Source organism: Acomys minous (genome assembly GCF_964271855.1).
Source record: "Acomys minous genome assembly, chromosome: 2".
NCBI classification, from domain to species: domain Eukaryota; kingdom Metazoa; phylum Chordata; class Mammalia; order Rodentia; family Muridae; genus Acomys; species Acomys minous.
In genome coordinates, this window is record NC_140484.1 from 136946893 (window position 1) to 136967727 (window position 20835).

Sequence of the window (20835 nt, forward strand, 5' to 3'; positions counted from 1 at the left end):
CCTCACACGGAAGACCCAGAGCAATTCTCAGAACCATTGCATTATGGAAAAACAGCCTTGGTAGAATACAATAAAAATTGTACATTAACAGGGACTGAGTGTTTATTACGTGCCAGACAGAGCTAATCACTTTACATACATTATCTCATTTAATACGCATAACCGTAATGGGTAGCCGCTTTTATTAGCTGCTTTACAACGGAAGGAAGGAGCGGAGCGTTCGGTCCCCAGGCGTTAATCCTAATCAGCTAGAAAATGGTGGAGCCAGGTTTGGGCTCTGCTTCCAGGTTGCCTTCAACCACTTGAAGATTCAGTGCCCTACAGTGAGAACTCTCCAGTGGCCCATAAAGTAGGGGGCTAATACGAGGATCAGCACCTCGAATAATGAAGGCTGACTACAAAAGGCTAACGAAAGCCCAGGAAGCCTGGCTGGGTATTTCAATGACCACGAGCCAAGTCAGACTGGTGTGCACCCTGTGCTCTGAGAACCTGCTGACTGACTGAGTTGGCTTCTGTCTCTCTCCAGAGGTGAGAGAATGCTCAATGTCTGCAGTTGTCTTTGGGGCTGAATTGATGGCACTTGAGCCCTGACTAAAGTGCTGCTGGGAGTTTTCTTGTGATTTCTCACATAAAGTTCAGGTTTGACTTCAACAGAAGCTGTGCAGGTTACAGCAGGGAATGGGGGAAACTGCCCCATCTCTGCAAGTGGCTGCTCACTCACTGCTTGTGAAAAAGCTCAGGCAAGGGTCGAGCTTAGGATGCCAAGCTAAGGCCCCAACAGCCCAGAAAGACAATTTTCTCAACCCTATGCTTCTCCCACACCGCGAAAATCCTGGTTAATTAATTCCATTTCTTCGAGGATCAAAAGTCCTAACTCTTGCCACACCCACTTGATTTTTCATTCTGGACTGAATTCTTACTCAGACTTCGTGTACACTGACTGGCCACTCTGCCTGCGCTGCTGGCGACCCACTTTTCAGATCTTAGCTTGTAAACTGGCATCACCACCTTTCCGTCTCCCACAGCATCCTGTATCCTAGCATCTCTCATTGTATTGTAGTTGCCTGGTTACTTGTCTCTCTCCCCCACCAGGCCTTAAGCACTGTGAGCAGGGACCGTGTTTTATTCACTGATGTTTCCCCAGGGCCTAACGCAGCGCCTGGCAAATAAAAGCACTCAGTAAACACTGGCTGCATGATTGAATGCGTGATGGTTAGCCAGCCCAACCCCCCTCTAGATCTTACGTTTTTTCAGACCCATAGCTGTTTTGGTTCTAATGGGAAGAGAAAGCTTTGGCTCTAACTGGGACTGAGGGGGATCAGGCCTTCAGCAGCTTCTAAAACTTAGCTACAGCTCTTTTGAAATCATAGGAATTGAAGGAATGATTACTGGGCCCTTCTTACCAATCAATCCACCCTCCTCTGGTCCCCCACAAATTGACCTCACTGGGCCTGCTTTTACGAAAGGTTTATTCCTAGTGCTAGAACCCAGTCTTCTGGGGGCTCTAAGCACAATTCAACTGGGCGGGTGGACGAGGGAAAGGCCCATTCAGATGCAGGACCATAAATGGGGCTCCCCATGATCCCCAGCCCTTTGGTCCCAGTTCCCTTCTCTGCAATGGACACACATCGAAGAGGGACAAAGGGTATTGGAGGCAACACATTGGCCCAGGGGAGCCCAAGAAGAGCTGCCATTGGCTGACAGAGCCTTTTGAGGTCCTGTCTTTGGTCAGGGGCACATCCCAAGAGCTGGGGATATGCCTGAGGAGTGATGCCATTGGCCAGGGAGTGTTTTGTCATAGCCTTTGGCTGTTGGAGTGAAAGAAAACGATCTGGGAATGAAGCCCAGTGGCCGGGAAGAAAAAGGACAGGGCAGCAGGGCAGCAGCTTCGGGGCCTACAGGCCCTCTTCAGACCACAGCAGTATGGGCAAAACTGGTGTTAAGAGCCCAGCCAGGAAAGGGGAGCCCAAGCCAGCAAGTAAGTGGCAAAGGACATCCCATGTCCGTTCTCCTCCACCCTGGGGTTGCCCCGCCCAGTGTCCTTCTTGATAGCCAAATTGGGCTGGGAGCCTCTCACTGCTCCTCTAACCAGGACGGCTTCTCGGCTCCTGGAGGCCGCAGCTTGATGTTGAACTGCTGCAGGGTCTGTTCCAGTTGTTTCTGGTTCCCAGCAAAGTAGGCGGACACCGCGTTGTGGAAGAGCAGCAGCTGTTTGTGCATCACCTTGATCTGGGGGCCCAGCAGGGTCAGCTAAGGCTGGACTCAAGCACCCTTCTTGAGGGGCTATGAGCCTAACCCCGGGCTTATACCAGAGCATATGGACTCTGCTCTGGCAGTGCTGTGGGGGTGAGGAGTTTCCAAGAAGTGAAAAGAGAAGGGGCAGTAAGAAGAAAGAAACCTGACTTGACCTGCTGGGTTCTGGCACCCCAGCCCAAGGGAGGCAGTTTTTTTTTTTTTTTGTTTTTGTTTGTTTTTTGTTTTTTTTTCAGTTATGCTCCTGGGACTAGTAGCCAGTCTCGACAAAAAAAAAAAAAAAAAAAAAAAAAGGCTAGTGATGAGGAGGGTGACCCGGAAGTGGTCAGGTGTCAAAAGGTGAGGGGCCCCACTGCCTAGCCAGGCTGTATCTTCCCACCCAGCAATCAGGAGGGTCTGAAGGGAAGGGCACTGTCAAACGGGAAGGTGATTTAGGGCCAAGGGAGGAGGGCAGCACCTTGTTTTCTTCCAGGAACTTGAGCTTGATGGCCACATCTCCCCGCAGCTTCTCGTATTTGTCCCGATGCGTCTGGAAAGTGGCCTGGGCACTCTCCAGCCGACCGCGCGTGCCGGCATCCCGGGGACCCAGGCTTAGCTCCTCTAAGTCTGTCCGGTAGGCATCATATTCCAGCCTGGGAAGGGGGGATGACAAAGGCTGGTGTCCACCTCTTCGTGCACACACAGACCACCTTTCCCGTTCCCGTGCATGCCCCCTACATGCTTGACTTCTCACCCACGCCAGCCAGCTTCCCAAACCTTGGGCCTTGTCAGTGCCCACACCTGGCAGCCTCGTACTGTTTGACAGTCATGAGTGTGTCTTCCATGGTCTTGGTGACCAGTGTGTTGATGCTAGAGACAAAGAAGTTCACCGCCCCTAGCAGCGTCTCCCCATTCTTGCATAGCAGCTTCTGCGTCTCTGCATTATAGCCAAACTCCTCCTAGGGGCAGAAGGGAGGCACAGGCCTTGAGTGACAGCCCTTACCTGATCGGAGCTGTAGAGTCACTCATCTGCCTCCATCCCAAAGAAGAACCAGCCATCAAAACTAAAACCACCAGGCTGCCTCTAGCAAGGCTTTCTTTCTTAGCCAGTTAGTAGGGTCGCCCCTGGGGATGCCTGAGGTAGGATGTAGGGATAGGAGCTCGTGGGTGAGTTGACAAGACAGGAACAGGGAAAGCTAGTGCAGCAGGCAGGGAGGGGATCTGATTAGGCCAAGCACCGATGGCATTCTTGATGACATGGAGAGGGGTTACTTGTGAGGCGCTGGTGAACCCCCACCCCCACCCCCTCAACCCCTCCAACTTTTGGACCTCTGTACAAACCCTTAGGCTGCCTCCATAGGTGAGTGATGCTGTGGGGGGCAGGACTGGGCACACCCCAGAGGGGTTCTCCCTGGGGGCTGCAGGAGGGAGGGAGGGAGGGAGGCAGGCTGAGGAATGCCTGCCTGGAAGGGCCAGGGCCCAGTACCACCACCACCACCACCACCACCCCTGCCCCCCTCTTTCTTTTGGCTAAGGCACCTGAAGCTCTGGGGACTTCTGGCTGAGGTCAGCAAAGGCATCACCTAGTGCATGCTGGGTCTGCAACAGGCTGTAGAGGTGGGCTGTCAGTGCCCGGCCCAGCTGCAGGACACTTTCATACTTGCGCTTTGTCTCACGGAGCAACTCAATCTGCAGCTCTAGCTCCAGGTCCACGGTCCGGGAGCCTCGGCCAAACCTCTCTGATAACAGCTGCTTTGTGCACTGATTGGGAAGGGGGGGGGGAGGGGTGTTAGAAATCTAAACACCCCAACCCCAACGAGTAAATACTCCAGCACCCCCATCCTCTTAGTCATAGCACAGACTACACACTAAGATCTGGGGGAAGGGAAAGGTCCCCATGGAGAGTTTCTGAGGAGAGGCACTTGAGTCTTACCTTATATGTGTTGATGCCCCATTTCTTTACGATGTCAAACTTTTCTCCAGCGATGCCCCGGGCAACCTCATCACCAGGGCCAGGAGGTGAGGTGCTGTGAGATGGGTGGCGGCCAGACCCTAAAGGACCAAGTTCTCTGACAACTAGTTTCTCTCAAGATACAACCAGACACTTCTGTGGCCCCACTTCCCTCCCAGGTCATGAAAATGACCTCTCTGAAGAAGGAAGATCTAGACAGATAACTGCCTTCTTCTGGTCACTAGGGCAACAAGGACTCCAGTCAGTGTATGCACCTGGCATTCTTGGGCTAGGGGAGGAGTGTGGTTGGTGTACCCGGAAGTGATGAGTGAGACTGGCAGGGTCAAGGATGGGAGACGTCGAAAACAGGGAGTTTGGCTGACACTCCCAGGCAGAATTCTAGTCAGCGTAGGATCTAAAACGCAAGTCTGAGAAAGCCTCACAAAGGTCCAGACTTGCGGTAAGCTCCAGTGTTCTTGTAACCTACGGGTCTTAACTTGGCTCAGGTGGTGGAGGCAGCAAGGAAAAGACAAATGAGGCTTCCTAGAGACTAAGCGGCACGTGGGAAACAGTCAGGCAGCTCTGGGAGTGGGCTGGCACTGGACGGCCTGTGGATTCCACACTAGCAGCTCTCCCAATCCATGAATCAAGCTTTCCTATATGTGCCTCCAAACTGTCCCAATGGCGCCCCCACCCCCACCCCCACCTCAAGCCTCTGTCTCTATTATCCATACCTGTAGGGATGAGTCCGTCACCAGAGCCCCCATAGCCACCAGACACAATGCTAGTTTCATTGAGGTTGGGTCCTGACACCATCACCTGCTGGAGGTCCTATAGGTCAGAGAAGACGGGGTACTTCAGGAACGTGGGGGTGGGTTGAAACGTTTTGGGGATGGAGACAGTGCGTAGTAAAGTCTGTACAGAACCATAATGAAGATTTGAAAACGCTGAAAGGGGTCTAGTTAAATGAATGCTAGCGGGATGGGGTGGGGGCGGGAGGAGGTGAAGCATTCCTAAGTCAGGTTTGCTAAGTTGAAACAATTAGAAGAATCAGACAGAAGCACCTGCTCCAGCCCATCGTCTTCAGGGAGCTGCCCAGCTTCGCCATTTCCGTGGATGGGGATCTCCATCGTGGCTGCCTTCCCCAGGATCCCGTCCGTCATGGCTAGGGGAAGGGACTGGAGTCAAGGTCTCCACCCCAGCACGCTGGGAAGCCCAACACACACAATTCTGGAAACTGGCCAGAGCGCCGGGACAAGGAGGCCTTCCCTGTGTCCTCAGAGATTGTCCTAGGGCTTGAGGGTCCCTGGGGACCAGCCACCATTTCTTTCCTTGAGTGTGTGTGCATTTCTTCTCTTCTTGAGTATATTATTTTCACAGATGCATGCATACCTAAGCCTCTGGTGTATTCTCAACCCCCAACCTCACCTTCAGGAACCACTCATGCACTCAGTCACTCAACAAACATTTAGTGAGTGCCTACCATGTGTGAGATGCGGAGGCAACGGGATTACAGCAGTGAGGACCAGTAAGAAGGTCTGTGCTCTCTGGGAACTTAAGCCTGAATAGGCATGTTTACCAGGAAGCAAAACCCTTTCCTAGGCTCAGATGCTCACTCGCCACTCAAGCATGCTCTGTGATCCTGGTCTTTCACATCCTGTGGTGTTCCTTCCCCTTTTCCTTCACGGGGGTCTCTCCTTTCTACAGCTCATGCACCTGCCTCCCTCAGGCCCTCCCCACCAGGCCTTAGTTGAAGCAGTCGGCGAATGTTCCTGGTGTCGAGCGAAAGCCTCTCTTTCCCAGGACACAAACAAGCCCCTTCCAAAGTCAGTTTATGCCTCCCAGATGTGAGAGGTTTCCCCCCCCCCCCCCATACACCTGGGCATCAGGTGTGTCCTCATCCTTGCCAAGGGCTCAGGGCATCTTGCCTTCAGTACATGTTCGTGCATTCAACTTCCCCTCGTTCAAGTATGTCCTTCTTACCTGAGCCGGGCCGCTCTTCCCCTTAGGGCGCGAGGCCCGGACGCGCGGGGACCTCGGGTTCCAGTTCCCGTCGCGATTCTAGCAGCAGGTCAGAGAGCTGGCGGAAGTGATGTGCTCTCTGGGCAGAAGAAGCCGGCCACGTCGCAGAGAAAAAGGGCGGAAGTGACGTTTGCAGGCATGGGCAGGGCGATCTTGGAGCCACGCCTTCAAGCTCTTGATGAATAAGGAGCGATTAACTTCCGGGGCGACTCCGAACTTTCCCCTCCCTCCCACCCCCCAGGTCGGAAGTGGCATGGGCTGCGCGCCTGGAGTGTGATGGAGCAGCAGCAGCAGCAGCAGCAGCAGCAGCTGAGAAACGTGAGTGAGAGCTAAGTTGCTCTCAGGGTTAGACGCGCGGTTTTTTTCCCGGGGTATATGCAAGCGCCTCCAGAGGGGACTGCGTACCCCGGGAAACCTGGGCGGTGTTGAAGTCTTGGTCTTCTTTTCTCTCAGTTGCGAGACTTCCTGTTGGTCTACAATCGGATGACAGAATTGTGTTTCCAGCGCTGTGTGCCCAGCCTGCACCATCGAACTCTGGACGCTGAGGAGGTGGAGACTGGGGCGGGGGGGGGGGGGGCGGGTTCCAGAGTTGACAATTACGTGACGTGACCTCACCCCCCCCCCCTCTTCCCCTCGCCCTTCCATACCCCCCCCCGCCCCCCCCCCCCCCCCCCCGGCTGGGGACCGGGAAGGAAGGAGGAGGAGGGTTTGACAGGACCCCTTTTAGTTTCTACTTGCATCCGTCTTCCTTCCAGGAGGCCTGTCTGCACAGCTGTGCTGGGAAACTCATCCATTCGAACCACCGCCTCATGGCCGCTTATGTGCACCTCATGCCCGCCCTGGTCCAGCGCCGCATCGCTGACTACGAGGCTGCCTCGGCCGTGCCAGGTGTTTCTCCAGAACAGCCCAGAGACTCGTCATCGGGTAGCTAGTCATCGCTGGCTCCAGGAGAGCAGGTGCTCGGATGGGATCCTCTATGGATCTTAGGCTTGTCGAAATTTGTACAGAGACTGAGCCTGAAAGCTGGGTGCTGTTGCTCCTTTTCTTGGAGCCAATAAACCCGGTTTTCACTCTGGTTGATTTTTCTGGGCAGGAACTTTTTGTCTTTTTATTGGTACCATCTTTCGTTCTGTCGTTTAGTGACTACATGCTGCCCTTAGCCCTAGCAGTGGAGAAACTGCCTTCTGTATGTAGAATTGTCAAAACTCAACATTACCAGACCCCCAGCGGTTTAAGGTTGGTAATAACAACGGGAAGTTGGTTCCAAAAGGAGAACTCTCAGTGGCTGTACTTGAGTCTAACTCAAGTGCCTGAAGATCCATTGGCCCATAACTTTGGGTTTTGTTTCGTTTTATGAGCTGTCATACCAAAATGGAATTTTTACGTGGGTCTAGGGGAAGAAGGCAATATCAAACCACAAAAGGAGGAAGAGAACGGCACCACCATGCACCATAGGCTTTAGCCCCTCATTCCTAGGAGCTCAGTGACAACAGAACAAAGATAAGCCTCTAAGAATTCAGGGATGTCGACTAAAATTTCAACCATTTCCCCAGTTTACTATATTAGTACTTCCTGCCTTTGTGAAGTTAGCAATAAAGACTTAAAACAAAAAGTCTTTTTTTCTTGTCTTCAGGTCAGTCAGGAAGAGTGTGCTAGTTAAACCTCAAGTAGAGAAACCTGAGGAAGAGGCAGATGGTATTAGAGGGGGATGGTTAAGTGTAATCTGTGTGACCTCCTAATGCTTTCCTTGGAGTTTCACCTCTTGTCCAGAATCTCCCACCCCTAGCTCTCTGCCCTCCACCTTGCATCAGTCTCACTATAATTACTCTGATGCCAGCCTCTCTAGTCTAGTTTCATTACTGCCCCCGCCCCCACCCCCTCCACCCCAGCAGGGGATACAGGTGTATTCATGAGGATTCCTCTTTTCCTGGTGCTGCCATTTACATGGCTTCGTTCCTAGTGTAGGGATGGGGAAGGACGGACTTGGCATGCACCACCATGTGGGGCTTCGAGGACAGTGACAACACGCAGGGCAGCCAACAGCCCGGGAGCTGCAGTCATTATCATTTTTGCAGGGGACTGAACTCAAGGCCTGTGTGCCAGGCAGGAACCCTAACAACTAAGCCACCCATTTCTTTTTCACTGCTTCTCTTAATCTCATCCCATATCATCCCCTTGAATATTGCAATAGGTGGCCAACTTTTCATTTTTTCACAGAGGAATTAAATTCACAGTCAAAACCATTCACAAAGCAGATTTTTCTCCCCACTTGCAGGTCAGAAATACACATACTATTCTTTTTATTTTTGAGATGGGGGTCTCACATACCCAAGACTGACCTGGAAATCATACCTAAAGATGACCATGAATTCCTGGACCTCCTACCTCTATCTCCCAAGTACTGGCCAGCCAAAAACTTGTAAATATTAGTGGCCTCCATATTAACATGTAGATTTTGCACCGGGCTTTGTTATGCATGCCTGTAACCCTGGCACTTAGCAGTGGAGAATTGTGAGTTTGAAGGTGTGTGCTGGATCAAAACCCTATCAATAAAGTGCAGATGGGACATTAAGCCCGTATTCTTTGAATTGCAGCAGGTTGCTTCTCAAAGTCATGTCTGCGGAATATTTTGTGTAAATTTATGATACTTATTCACTTTAATTGTAAAACTAGGAGGTATTATTTCCTTTAAACATGTCAAGAAGCAAGAACCCAGAGTGTAGGAGAGCTTTCTCTTACACATAGTTTTTGAAAATAGATTCTAGTGTGTTGCTGCTTTTTTTCTTTTTCTTTTTCTTTTTCTTTTTCTTTTTTCCTTTTCCTTTTAGGCATTTTTGCTGTGGGACCCATTGGCCTTAAACTTGTAATCCTACTGTCTCAGCTTCCCAGGTATTGAGATTACAGACATGAGTTGTAACTGGATGCTATGTAATTCTTTAGGAAGACAAAAATTTGCTGACCAGGAGCTTCCCTGTAGAGTGACCTCATGTCTACATGACAAAATTCACTCCTTGACAAGTAAGTAAAGCAACTTGGAAACTTCTTAATTACCAGAGACAGGAAGGTGGAGACCCAGGATGTTGTTGCTGCTCCGAGCTCTGCATCAGGGTGTGTATGAGTCCTTTCAATAAACATGTTCTGTGAATTGTCTGTGTTCTTTCTTCCCATGTCACATAATTAGTAATTGCTGGAAAAAGACTAGAAGCAGGACTGCCCGAAGCCGACTCTCTGAACTACCCGAACTTTTTTTTCTCTCTTTTGTTTCGTTTCTGAGGTGGTCTCATTATGCAGTCAGTCTCACATCTGGACTTCACTTCCAAGAGTTGGGATCACACCTGTGCCCACTACTCAGTCCACAGAGCTCTTGCACAGCGTCATCTGCACCTTTGCCTTCATTAAAAACAAACGTGCCTCAATCTGGCCCGTCCGTCCTTTCCTATTTTCAGTCTCTTCTCCAGTTTCTTTTCTTCAACACTTAGAAGAAAATCTGTTTCTCCTGCCCCACTTTCTATAGTTGCTGGTGGTTTTCAGGTCTTGTAATAAGGTAATAGCCATTGGAATAGTGAGAGCAAGGCAGTGTTCTCAAGTACAACACAGTTTTTTGGGGATTTTGTTTGTTTTGGTTTGGATTTTTTGAGGGGAACAGGTTTCAGGTGGTCAAATTCAGGGTATTGTACATGGTAAGAAAGGGCTCTACCACTGAGCCCTGGCCAGGAGTAAATTTTGACATAGTGTTATCACATACAACCATTGGAGGGCAGTGTAGAGTAATGTTAATGCAGAACATGGCTGTTCTGGCAAGACCGTCTGGGTCTTTGTGGTCTGGCTGGCAAAAGATCATATCGAAAGATCTTCTAGGTCGGTGTGATCTGGCTGGAATACAAACATGCCTTTAATCCAGGAGACAGAGGGAAACAGATCTGAGTTCAAGGCCAGCCTGGTATAGAGCAAGTATCAGGTAAAGAAAAGCTTAGATCCAGGTGTGGTGGTACATGGCATTAAGCACCCATCTTTGAAAGTGATGTCTAATTGAGTGGCTGAAAAGGTGATGAATCGGAGATTTGACAGAATAGGGTATCCCCAACTCTCACAAGAAGAGAGAGGAAAGGGAAGCTGTCTAAGATGCAGTTTTACAAAGTGGGGAGGCAGTTTTACTGTGACAGTAACAGAAAGATGGTTTGCAGAGAGAGAATTCAGGTGGAGACTGAACAAACCAGAAAGTGAGAAGACGCTAGAAGATGAGAGCAGATTGCTGAGTTAGTTTGAGGCCAAGCAGAGCAATTCTGGACCAAGAGAGAAGCCAGTTGAAATAAGGCGCCTGGGAGAAGAGTTTGAGCCAAAACAGCTGAGTTGAACCAGCCAGAGCTCAGAAAGAGCAAGTAAAGGTGAGCTTATTAAGCAGTAAGTCTCAGAGGCTGAAAACCTTCTAGGCCTAGTTTAGATTGTATGGAGGCTAGAAGCTTCCACAACTAGGCCTGGGTTAGCAGAAGGAGGCAGTAAGCCTCCCAGACAACAATTAAGCAAGGAGAATTAAAAACAACTTTTACAGGGCAAAGGTAGTTGTCCTAGCATTGTGACTTCAGAACTTTACTGCCTGTTCCTTGGCTCAATCTATTTGCTTTAAAGCTGTTCATGCAGCCTTCTCAATGTTTTACTATTCTCGTGTACTTTTTTCTTTTTTTCCCCATTTCTTTTCCTCTCAATAGTCTTGTACTTCCTGTCAACCACTTAATGCTTTGGTGTTTACAGATAGTCTATTCAGTAATTAAGACCACTTAATTCCTTGATCCACCCATTTAATTGTACCTTGGCTATTGTTACCATTCTAAAGCATTCAGTCTTCAGAGTACTATTACTGAAACAACAAAAATACTATTTATTTTGGTTTTTTTTCGGGACATGGTTTCTCTGTAGCCTTGGGTGTCCTGGAACTCACTCTGTAGACAAGGCTGACCTCGAACTCAGATCTACCTGCCTGTGCCTCCTGAATGCTGGGATTAAAGGCGTGCGCCACCACCGCCTGGCTGTTTATTTAATTTTATCCACTGAGCATATGCCTTCTGCTTGGTTTAGTAAGGCACAGTCCTTCCTATCATTTGATTTTACTGTAGCTTTCCCATTGTTTCTTTTCTCACTAGCACTTGCCTTTAGATTCCTAGGCAGTTTAAACCTCAATGATGTTCCTGCTACAGCTGAATCATTTTTGTGCCCTGCCCCCTTATGAAACATTTGTGTCTGCATTTGAACAACTAAATGCCACTCAGAGGGATCACTATAGAGCAAATGTATGCCACTTAGAGCTCATGGCATTTCGGCTCTCACAAGCTCATTGATTAGTTTGTGTGTGTCTTTGAGCAGGTATCACTCTGCAGCCCTGGCTGGCCTGGAATTTCAGAGATCCTCCTGGCTCTTGTCTCAAGTGCTGAGATTAAAAGCACATTCTACCACACCCAGTGATTTTCTGTTCTTTACTGCTCCCCTAAGTAACTGTTCTAAGTCAGTATTTGTAACCATCTTAGCCTCTTACTGATTTCTTTCTGTAGGCCATACTGTTCTCTAGTGTCCTGCTGCTGACCAACCCATCTGTCATTCCCTTTCCCTTTACTTGATCTTCCAGTGGGACTATTACAATGCTCCTTTTCTCTATGCCTACTTTTTTTTAAAACACAAAAACAATCTGCACGTATTTCTTTAATATACATTGTAAGGGTTCATACAGACTTAATTTTTAAAAGAAGCAGTTTAGAAATCAAGGAAAGGGGGGACCATCTAAGAACAAAAATGACACAAAATGCATCAGAGATCTAGACTGGAGACCTGCTTTGAATAGGTTTCTTGCAGGTATTTCGTAAGTGCTGTGTGTGGGTTTTTTCCAGAGCTCAGTAGCATGCATGTTCAGGGGACTATCGATGTTGGGTTCTCCTAGCAGGCTCTGGATAGAGAGCAAGATGATCCTGCATCATAACTGTGCAGACCACTTACCCCTAGGCATCCATGTTGGGGTGGTAGCAGGGTGTAAGGAACGTCACTGTGGGTGCATTGTAAGGGTAGCCACTGGGGAGCTCTAGGGAGAATTTATACCTCAGGTCTTCATGTACTGTGCTGGTTGCTCCCTACCCTTTTAAACAGGTTGTCTGATTCAGGGAAGGTAGAAATTCCTTTGTCACCAGACATCATGAAGGTCATCAGCTCCTTCTGTAGCCTCTTCCCTGCAAGGCCCCGGGTAGCTCCCCTGCAAACAGCAGCTATGTTGACAGCAGCTGGGTCACAGTTTTGCAAGGCCATCCCTGGGGTGCTGGCTCTAAGCCAGGAGTAGGGAGACACCCCCCCATACCTACTTTTGTGCCCCATTTAACCTATCTACTCATTAGTCAAGAAATAGCATGCTTAAATCATTCTTATGATAAAAACAGGAATTTTTTTCTGTGAGGATTGAACCCGGGGCTTTGCACATGCTATGCAAGTGCTCTACTCAAAACCTAGAGCTCTAGTCACGATTTACAGGGCCTTGGATAACCCAGTCCTGCCTACCTCCAGCTTTATCTTAACAAAAACTGAGGTATTATGGACCTTTTTGTTGAGTTGACTTGCATCACATTTTACTTTCTCTGTGCTCCTGCCACACTGGCCTTTAGTTCCTTCATGCACTGTTCATGCCTTTGTACTTGTTACTTCCTGATGTATGATGCAGAAGGGAAATCCTTTCTTTACCTACTAAACTTCTAAATCCAGTTGCCGTTTCCTTAGACATCTTCCCAGATTTCAGCTCCTGTGGTTCTTTGACACTTCAAGTACCTCATGAGGACAGAGTCCATCCATGTCTTTATAACTTACATTGTATCTTCATCAAAGTAACTGGTACAGAGCTTCCTTCTTGTTCAGTTTACAACAACAGAAAAAGCAAGAGAAAGTTTGTTTTCTCAGCTGGCATAGAAATTAATCTGCAAATGTAACTTTTTTTTTCAGACAGGATTTTTTTTTTTTTTATATATAGTTCTGGCTGTCCTGGACCTACTTTGTAGACCTGGCTGGCCTTGAACTCACAGAGCTCCTCCTGCCTCTGCCTCCCAAGTGCTGGAATTACAGACATGCACCACCACGGATGACTGCAAATATAACATTTTGACAGCAATTTAGAGTTTGAGATTTTGTTGTTTGTTTTTTGGGTTTTATTGTTTTTGAGACAAGTTCTCACTATGTTGCCTAGGTTGGTCTTGGACTCTGGAGATGTAAACTCATCCAAGGTAGAAAATTGACCACAGACCAAAGTAAGGATGCCACCATAGTCTAACTTGTCGAACTAATGAATTTATTGGGATTACATATAGGAGAGGGCATAAGGGACCAGAAATGACTACAAGACAGCACATCACCAAAAGCCAACCCCAGCATGGGTGACAGCTCACAAAAGCTAGAACCTCAGGGTCACTGCATACTTTGCAGGCAGCTTGGCAGATTAAAGAGTGTCTGATCCAGGCAACTCACCTTGTTTGAGTGTCTCTCAGCAGTCCTTGCTGTATAAGTATGCTTGGAGAGGGAAGGGCCTAATGCATCTAGTCAGAGTCAGGAACTTTTAATTCCTGAGTTTTAAGGAGCTCCCCTGCAGGGTTGAATATTTCATCTCTCTTTAGAACATCTTATATCTTAAGAAGCCTCCCTCCAAGCTGTAGTGTTTGGTCTGGGAGGAAATTACTACCCAGCACCATCCCAGCCTCTGGCATGCCCAATCAGACATATTTTTTATCCCAAAACTCACAGGATGGTGTCTTCTAACACTCTATGGTCAGTCACCACCCAAAGGCCCATTTATAGCAGCTTACTCTTTCAATTTATAGGCCCTCTAGTTCTGTGTAAATCCCTCTCTAACACTTTAACTCCTTTTTATCAGCAGCTCAATTGAACCTCTGTCAGTTCCTGATGCAGGTGACAGAAGCTGTCTCCTAACAGCCTTTTGTCATGAGTCCAGATCCCTTTTGATTAGTTGGAACCCAGCTCAGTTAATGATAGCAAAGAGTCAAAAACCACAGCTTACCAAAAAGAAACCTATTCCAAAGCTGATGTGGGAGCTTCACAGTCATCTCAGACATAAGCTGCTTTGTAGTTTTCTGACAGTTTGTCTGGGGTATCCCCTCATCCTTGTAGCCTAAGGTAGGGCTTTCTTCATCACATACACCTTACAAGGAACAGGATGGAGCGGTTTGTTGATGAGGGCTATGCCTTCCTCCCTCTGGGAACCAAGCTCTGGTCCTTTGTAAAAGCAGCAAGTTCTCTTCACCACTGAGCCACTTCTTCAGCCTCCTAAAGAAGTGGTTAAGATTTTTAAAATTACATTCTGCCTGGCGGTGGCGGCGCACACCTTTAATCCCAGCACTTGGGAGGCAGAGGCAGGCGGAATGCTGTGAATTTGAGGCCAGCCTGGTCTACAAAGCAAGTTCAGGATAGTCAAGGCTACCCAGAGGAACCCTGTCTCAAAAAAAAAATATATTTATTTGATATATATATATGTATGTATGTATGGGCACAGGTGCTATGTCATGCATGAAGAGGTCAAAATTCTGCTTCAAGATGCAGCACTAACCTCCACATGTGTGAAACAAATCAATACCCCTTTGCTTACACACACAGACACACACTTGTGAAGAACACTGCTTTAAAAAACAAAAAGCCGCACGTGCTGGCTCATGCCTTTAATCCCAGCATTTGGGAGGTAGAGGCAGGCGGATCGCTGTGAGTTCAAGGCCAGCCTGGTAAACAAAGTGAATCTAGGACAGCCAAGGCTACACAGAGAAACCCTGTCTCAAAAAAACAAAAAACAAAAGCCAAGAGATGAGCTCAAAGTCAGCCTGGTCTGTAGACTGAGTTCAAGGACAGCCAGGGCTGTTACACAGAGAAACCCTGTCTCAGAAAAAAACAAAAAAGAAAACAAAAGCAAAAAAGCAGATGGTAAAGTTATTTGAAAATAATGAGTAAAACAAAATGGTGATGGGTGGCTGAAGGCTAAAGTTCAAAATAGTCCTATGCAGAAAAGGGACTTAACTAACAATACAAACATAGTTAAGATTTTAAGTAGTGTTGAGGGCTCATCAGCAGTTGCTGAACAGAGTGCCCACTTATTTTTGCCTATCTGGAAAACTTATGTTAAAGCCTAAACTTCTTAACCTTCTGCAACTTGAGGATTCCTCACAGGAAGAGTTGGTTACCTATGCCTTTATCCCTTCCCTCTCTGAACCCTATTATGTGTTATTCATATTAATTATACCAAGTATCTATTTTCTATGCAACTAAATGTTTTATACACATAACATCATTTAATCTCAAAATTGCCCTAAGAAGTAGACACTTTTTTCATTAAAAAAAAAAAAAGAAGAGAAATTATAAAATCAAGATTTCAGGGCTGAAGAGATCGCTCAGTGGTTAAGAGCACTGATGCTTTTCCAAAGGACCGGGGTTTAATTCCCAGCTCACAACTGTCTGCAACTCCAAAATCTAACACCCTCACACAGACACAGGCAAAACACCAATGCACATAAAATACAAATAAATAAATTTTTAAAAAATCAAGATTTTAATTTAGTCTGATCTCAGAACCAGTCTTACTAATTAATATTGTTACATTATGCATTTTCCCATAAATACTTAGCAATCATCTACTTACGGTATTTACCACTAAGGACTGGGGACAGAGTAAGAGACAATAAGAACAATTAGAATCTCTGCCACTGTTTGTTGGCACTTCCGCTCGTATACAAAGGTACCCTGGGACTGAGGAGCCCAGGAATCACACAGCTCTGAGATGGAACAGTGTCCCAGTGAAAGGGTATCCTGACACAGGGGTCCCAGGAACCACACAGCTCTAAGAGGAAGCCTCCTCAGCAGAGATGTTGCAGCCCTAGGGAGGATATCCTTGGCTGAGCTGGAGTGCTCCAGTGTAACAGCTCCACTTCCCTGCTCCTCTTCAGTGTTGCAGCTCCCAGGAGAGGGTGTCCCCAGGTGAACTGAGAAGCCCGGGAGCCTCAGCCCCTCTCCACTTCTTTGCTTTTTAGCTTCTTCCAATGAGAGACACACCATGCAGCAAATCTCATACAAGAGATTCATTGGGAGGGACCAATTCAGGGGGATTACACCTGCTTCCTAAAACGCCCTTGATGTTGTTGGTGGGCCCAATCAATCTTGTCTGTCATTCTCCCGCCTAGCCAGATTCTCTTTGGGCTTTTCGGATGTCAGGTTAGAGGTAGCCTGTTGCTGTGGCCTGGGGTCCACCCCCAGGCCCCGCCCACATGCACGCTGAACTCTCCTTTGGACTCCCAAGCTGAGGCTCGGGCCTCCAGGAATCTGTAACGGTTCTAACAGCTGGTGGTGCAGCTATTTGGATCCAGATCTGCTTCCCTTGGTCTCCTTGCTCCTCGGGAGGCCCCGCCCACTGGCGCTCCTGGAGTCGCCGCCTTCTGGGGCTTCTTTCCTCTAGGGGGCCTTAGGAACCCGCACCCCCACCCAGCAGTCGGCTTTCTACTCAGATCTTCTCAGCCTGTGGTGAAGTCTTCGGGTGACTGGAGCGTTGCTGATCCTGAGCAACGATTTGTGTGTGTGTGTGTGTGTGTGTGTGTGTGTGTGTGTGTGTGTGTGTGTGTGTGTCGTTTTAAGACGGTTGTCGGCCTCCCCAGAAAGTTCCCTGCTGTGAACACAATTTTTGAGATTTTGCAAGAGTGATGGGTCTCCGTGTTAAGTGACTGGGACGGAGTCTAAGCTCAGTCACTACAGCGAATGCTCCGCAATGAAACCTCATCCTCGGACCAAGCCCCCTTCCCTTCCCACGCCTTCTACATGTAGCATGCCAGGTGAGACAGGGGGTTGGAGGGTGGAAAGGACGGCTCCCTTCTTGGACCTGTGACAGTCCTTGACAGTGAGGGGCTCATGAAAGGCCCTCTACTGGTCTGCCTGTGCCCTGCAACTCTGTCCTGACCCTCTTGGCACAATCCAGAGCCTGAGCCCTACTCCCCTTCTTTCCCTCCAACCCTGCTGGGTCACACAGGTGAGACGCAGCAGCCAAAAACCTGGAACTGGCATTTGGACCCTGAGCTGTGGGCAAGATCAGTTCGACAACAGTTGAATACCTGCCTCCGCTTTCTTGTGGAAGAGAAGAAGGTCTCTTCATCTCCCGATAAGGCATCATCTGATACCCTTGAGTTTGGGCTCACTGGATGTAGCTGCAGCAGCCAAGGGCACTCCTGGGACTGTCAGGAGCAACAGGAGCTCCTGAAGGCGGCGGTTAAATCAGAGCAACGGGCATCGCTGGAGCTGCTGCTCTCTGAGCTTCGGTCTCTGTTGTCAGCTGTGCTGCAGGACGGCAGCTGTGAAGCTTGGCGCTATCTGCACTCAGTGCTGGGCCTGTTGCCTCCATACCGTGAGATGCTAGCTGGTCAACTCGATTTGCTGCCCTTCCTGGAGCAGCTGTACTGCTGGGCACCCAAAGTCCAGTCCCAACTCCACTTGGACCTGCTAGATGCTATAGACAAGGCCTTTCCCCCAGACAGCTCTTTGTTACAGAGTTCCTCCCATGTTGACTGCCGTCCCTGGAGGAAGAGGTCTCACCGAGGGCCCCCGTGCTCAGTATGCCCTTTTGTGCAGGCTCGCTGGGGTGGGCAACAAAAAAAGGAATTGGCCACATGGCTACGACCACTGACACTGCCTGAACTACAGCGCTGCCTGGGCATTGTTGGTGCTGAGGTAGCCCTAGAAGAGACCCAGTGGCTGGATAGTCTCAGTCTCTTGCCCTTGGCACTGGCAACAGACATCCCTGTAGAGTATGAAAGCAGAGATACTGATCATGAAGGGGAGCCTGCTGGGAGAAAGTGAGTGGCACTGTCTGGGGCTTTGAGTAGAAGGATAAGTTGGTTTTAGGTGCCTGCAGGGCCAGTGGCTCCTTAAACCCTCTCCTTATGGCCGTTCAGGGTTAGCCCAACACTAAACTGAGCTGAACTAGGCTGCACATTTCTTTTCACATGCAAAACAAAGCTAGCGCCTCAGTGCTGACCTGTAGGGAAATACTGAAATCAAGAGTCAGCCATTAGGAAGCCAAGACTTGACCTGGCAGTTTCCATTTTTCTCAAATGGTGCTAGACACTTCTTTGGAGTTCATTTTCTTGGTCATTTTATATTTGCTGAACCATACTTTGGGGTCTATCTTGTCCTGGTCCTGGGTGCTATATGGGGTCTTCGGTTGCTCCTAGGGAGTGCTTGTCTGAGTGGTCTCTCCCCACGGGTCCATGAGAAGTATTCCAGGGCAAAGGCAGAGCCCTGGCTCGTTGAGTCCTTGTCCTGCTCTGACAGTATGGCTGGCCCCTTTAGTAATGATCCAGTCCTTCTAGTCTGCCGGCCTGGCTTCTAAAATCCTAGGATTTGAGAATCCCTGAAAGACCCCTTCTGGGAGTTCTTTGACTTTAGGAACTTATTCCTAGCTATGGTCTGATTTTTCTCAATATTTTGTAGCTTATCTATGATATAGACATTCAGTGTCTAGGGGAAAAAAGCTAGTTTTGCCTTTAATCCAACATGGCTTGCTCAGTTTTTGCTCTTACATTTATGGTTGGATCAATTTATAACTTTTCATGAACTCTCAAATCCCTAATGGTGGACAGTGGGCAGATTCCTGGAGCTATAAAGGAAAGTGGCAAATGTCAACAACTTATGTCTTCAGTAATCCTAGCAGAGTTTTTCTTTTTCAGCATGGTCCCAAGTCTAACTTTTCTCTCTTGGGAGACCTTAACAGAAATGGCCATGGGCTGATATTTCAAGAAGGAATCAAATTGTCTTATGTGTCTGAACATGCCAGTCAGTCTCTGAGGTCTAAATAATTCACTTTTACTTTACTCTTCTCCAGACTCTGATTCATTTAATTATTATTATTAGATATGTGAGAGCCGGGTGGTGGTAGCACACACCTTTAATCCCAGCACTCGGTGGGTGGATCTCTGTGAGTTTGAGGCCAGCCTGGTCAACAGAATGAGTTCTAAGACAGCTAAGGCTGCATAAAGAAATCCTGTCTCAAAAAAGAAGCAAACAAAAACAGCAACAACAAAAATAGATATGTGGATGTATCTAGATGCTGGAAATGTAAGAAATGACTCACTCGTTCCTTTGAAGCCTTACAGTTTTCTGAGGGAGACATTAGGATAAGTAAGATGTAATGAAGAAAGTGTAGAGTTTGGAGAAATGGCTCAGAGGTTAAGAGCACGGGGTTCTTCCAAAGGTCCTGAGTTCAAGTCCCAGCAACCACATGGGGGCTCACAACCATCTGTAGTGAGATCTAGTGCCCTCTTCTGGCTCACAGGAAGGCAGAATACTGTATACATAATAAATGAATCTTTTTCTTTTAAAGGGGTGGGGGTGGGGAGAAAGAAAGTGTAGGGTTGGCGAGATGGCTCAGAGGTTAAGAGTACTGTCTGCTCTCCCAAAGGTCCTGAGCAACCATATGGTGGCTCACAACCATCTATAATGAGATCTGATGCCCTCTTCTGATGGGCAGGCATACATACAAGAAAGTATAGTAAGAAAGTAAGGGGTATAAAACGAAAGACTGCTGGCTATTATCAGTGTACCCTCTTATTGGGATGGGGTTGGAAGAGAGGCAGAGAGAATACAGCAGGAATAGAGAATTTGGGTAGATATTAGATTAGTAAAGTGGATTCAGAAGTGAAAATGTGTCAGTGGGATAGCAGTTGGTAGTATTAAATGCTGCCAGGGTTGCTGAGAACTGTTTCCAGTTTTGTGGTGAGGAAGCCAGATTGTAGTGCATTGGGGAATGAATAGGAGACAAGTGGAAGTGCCATTTTACTATTCATCAAGGCTGGTTCGAATGAGAGAAAGATACTAGGACCAAGCCTGAAGTAATTTTGGCATCTGGACGAGACTCTTGTTACAGTACAGGGATACTTACAGCCCTTAAGATACAGCACCTAAGAAGTAAGTACTCCATCTGATTTTGTAGACTAAAGGAACAAACAGGTTATGGTATGAGAACATTTAGAGGAAAGTAAGGGACCTAGCACTCACGTGAGGAAGTAGCCTTGCAGAAAAGAAAGGGCTCACTCTCCTTTGGGAGGAGACAGTATGGGAGAAGGCAACTGAAACCAAGGGAGCCAAGAAGCTCAGTTTGTACAGGCAAAGAAGAAAGAATGTGATGAGGCTGGGGCCAGGTGGGGTTGAGCATATGGGTTAGGGTTAGCAGCTTAGGGGGCTGAGGACAGTAGTTGTTTGTACTATAGATCAAAGCAGAAAGAGCCCAGAAGAGAGACTGGACCCTAGGGATCTCTTCATGAGCCAATAGTTCTGATTGTGTGGTTATGTGACCTCACTACTAAGGAAGTAACATTTTTGGTTTTTGTCATGCTAGGGATCAATCCTGGGTCTTCATGCATGCTAAGCAACTGCTGGACCACTAAGCCAAAGGATTCAGTCCTCTTTGTACTTTTATTTTGAGATAGGGTTTTACCAAGTTGCCTATGCTAGCCTTGAACTTGATAGTCTCTTTTGATCACAGATACAGTAGTTAAGATGATTTGGTCCAATATTGAAGCCTATTGCTGATAAGAATTCCAGGACAGTGGGCTTACAGGGTGATTAGCTGGGACAAT

The 20835-nt window shown here is 48.0% G+C and overlaps 3 protein-coding genes and 1 pseudogene across 7 annotated transcripts in view; 2 read left to right on the forward strand and 2 right to left on the reverse strand.

Moving 5' to 3' along the window:
- Nucleotides 1–1451: 1451 nt before the first annotated feature.
- ARFIP2 (ARF interacting protein 2) lies at nt 1452–6313 on the reverse strand. Of its 3 annotated transcripts, none has more exons than XM_084802225.1 (8): nt 6167–6313; nt 5248–5348; nt 4918–5014; nt 4166–4284; nt 3772–3993; nt 3034–3191; nt 2711–2885; nt 1452–2229 (listed from the first exon to the last, which is right to left on the reverse strand). In XM_084802225.1, exons 2-8 carry the CDS (start codon nt 5344–5346, stop codon nt 2074–2076), a joined length of 1026 nt encoding a protein of 341 aa, XP_084658351.1. In that variant the 5' UTR covers nt 5347–5348; nt 6167–6313; the 3' UTR covers nt 1452–2073. The 3 variants fall into 3 exon arrangements, with proteins under 3 accessions (XP_084658351.1, XP_084658352.1, XP_084658353.1); XM_084802226.1 differs by having other exon boundaries at nt 5248–5389; nt 6167–6264; XM_084802227.1 differs by lacking the exon at nt 5248–5348 and having other exon boundaries at nt 6167–6277.
- A 95-nt stretch (nt 6314–6408) lies between these two features.
- On the forward strand, nt 6409–9350 carry TIMM10B (translocase of inner mitochondrial membrane 10B). Of its 2 annotated transcripts, XM_084802273.1 has the most exons (4): nt 6409–6523; nt 6659–6754; nt 6961–7161; nt 9146–9350. In XM_084802273.1, exons 1-3 carry the CDS (start codon nt 6482–6484, stop codon nt 7135–7137), a joined length of 315 nt encoding a protein of 104 aa, XP_084658399.1. In that variant the 5' UTR covers nt 6409–6481; the 3' UTR covers nt 7138–7161; nt 9146–9350. The 2 variants fall into 2 exon arrangements, with proteins under 2 accessions (XP_084658399.1, XP_084658398.1); XM_084802272.1 differs by lacking the exon at nt 9146–9350 and having other exon boundaries at nt 6961–7282.
- A 138-nt stretch (nt 9351–9488) lies between these two features.
- On the reverse strand, nt 9489–12544 carry LOC311609278 (ubiquitin-conjugating enzyme E2 C-like; annotated as a pseudogene). Its single transcript has one exon. The product of its transcript is annotated as a ubiquitin-conjugating enzyme E2 C-like (transcript).
- A 4005-nt stretch (nt 12545–16549) lies between these two features.
- The window catches only part of DNHD1 (dynein heavy chain domain 1), a 64578-nt gene continuing 60292 nt past the window's right edge, over nt 16550–20835 (forward strand). Inside the window, exons 1-2 of the mRNA XM_084802113.1 lie at nt 16550–17040; nt 17235–18054. Of these exons, the coding sequence (XP_084658239.1) occupies nt 16977–17040; nt 17235–18054 (884 nt within the window). The 5' untranslated portion in view covers nt 16550–16976. The remainder of the gene's footprint in view (nt 17041–17234; nt 18055–20835) is intronic.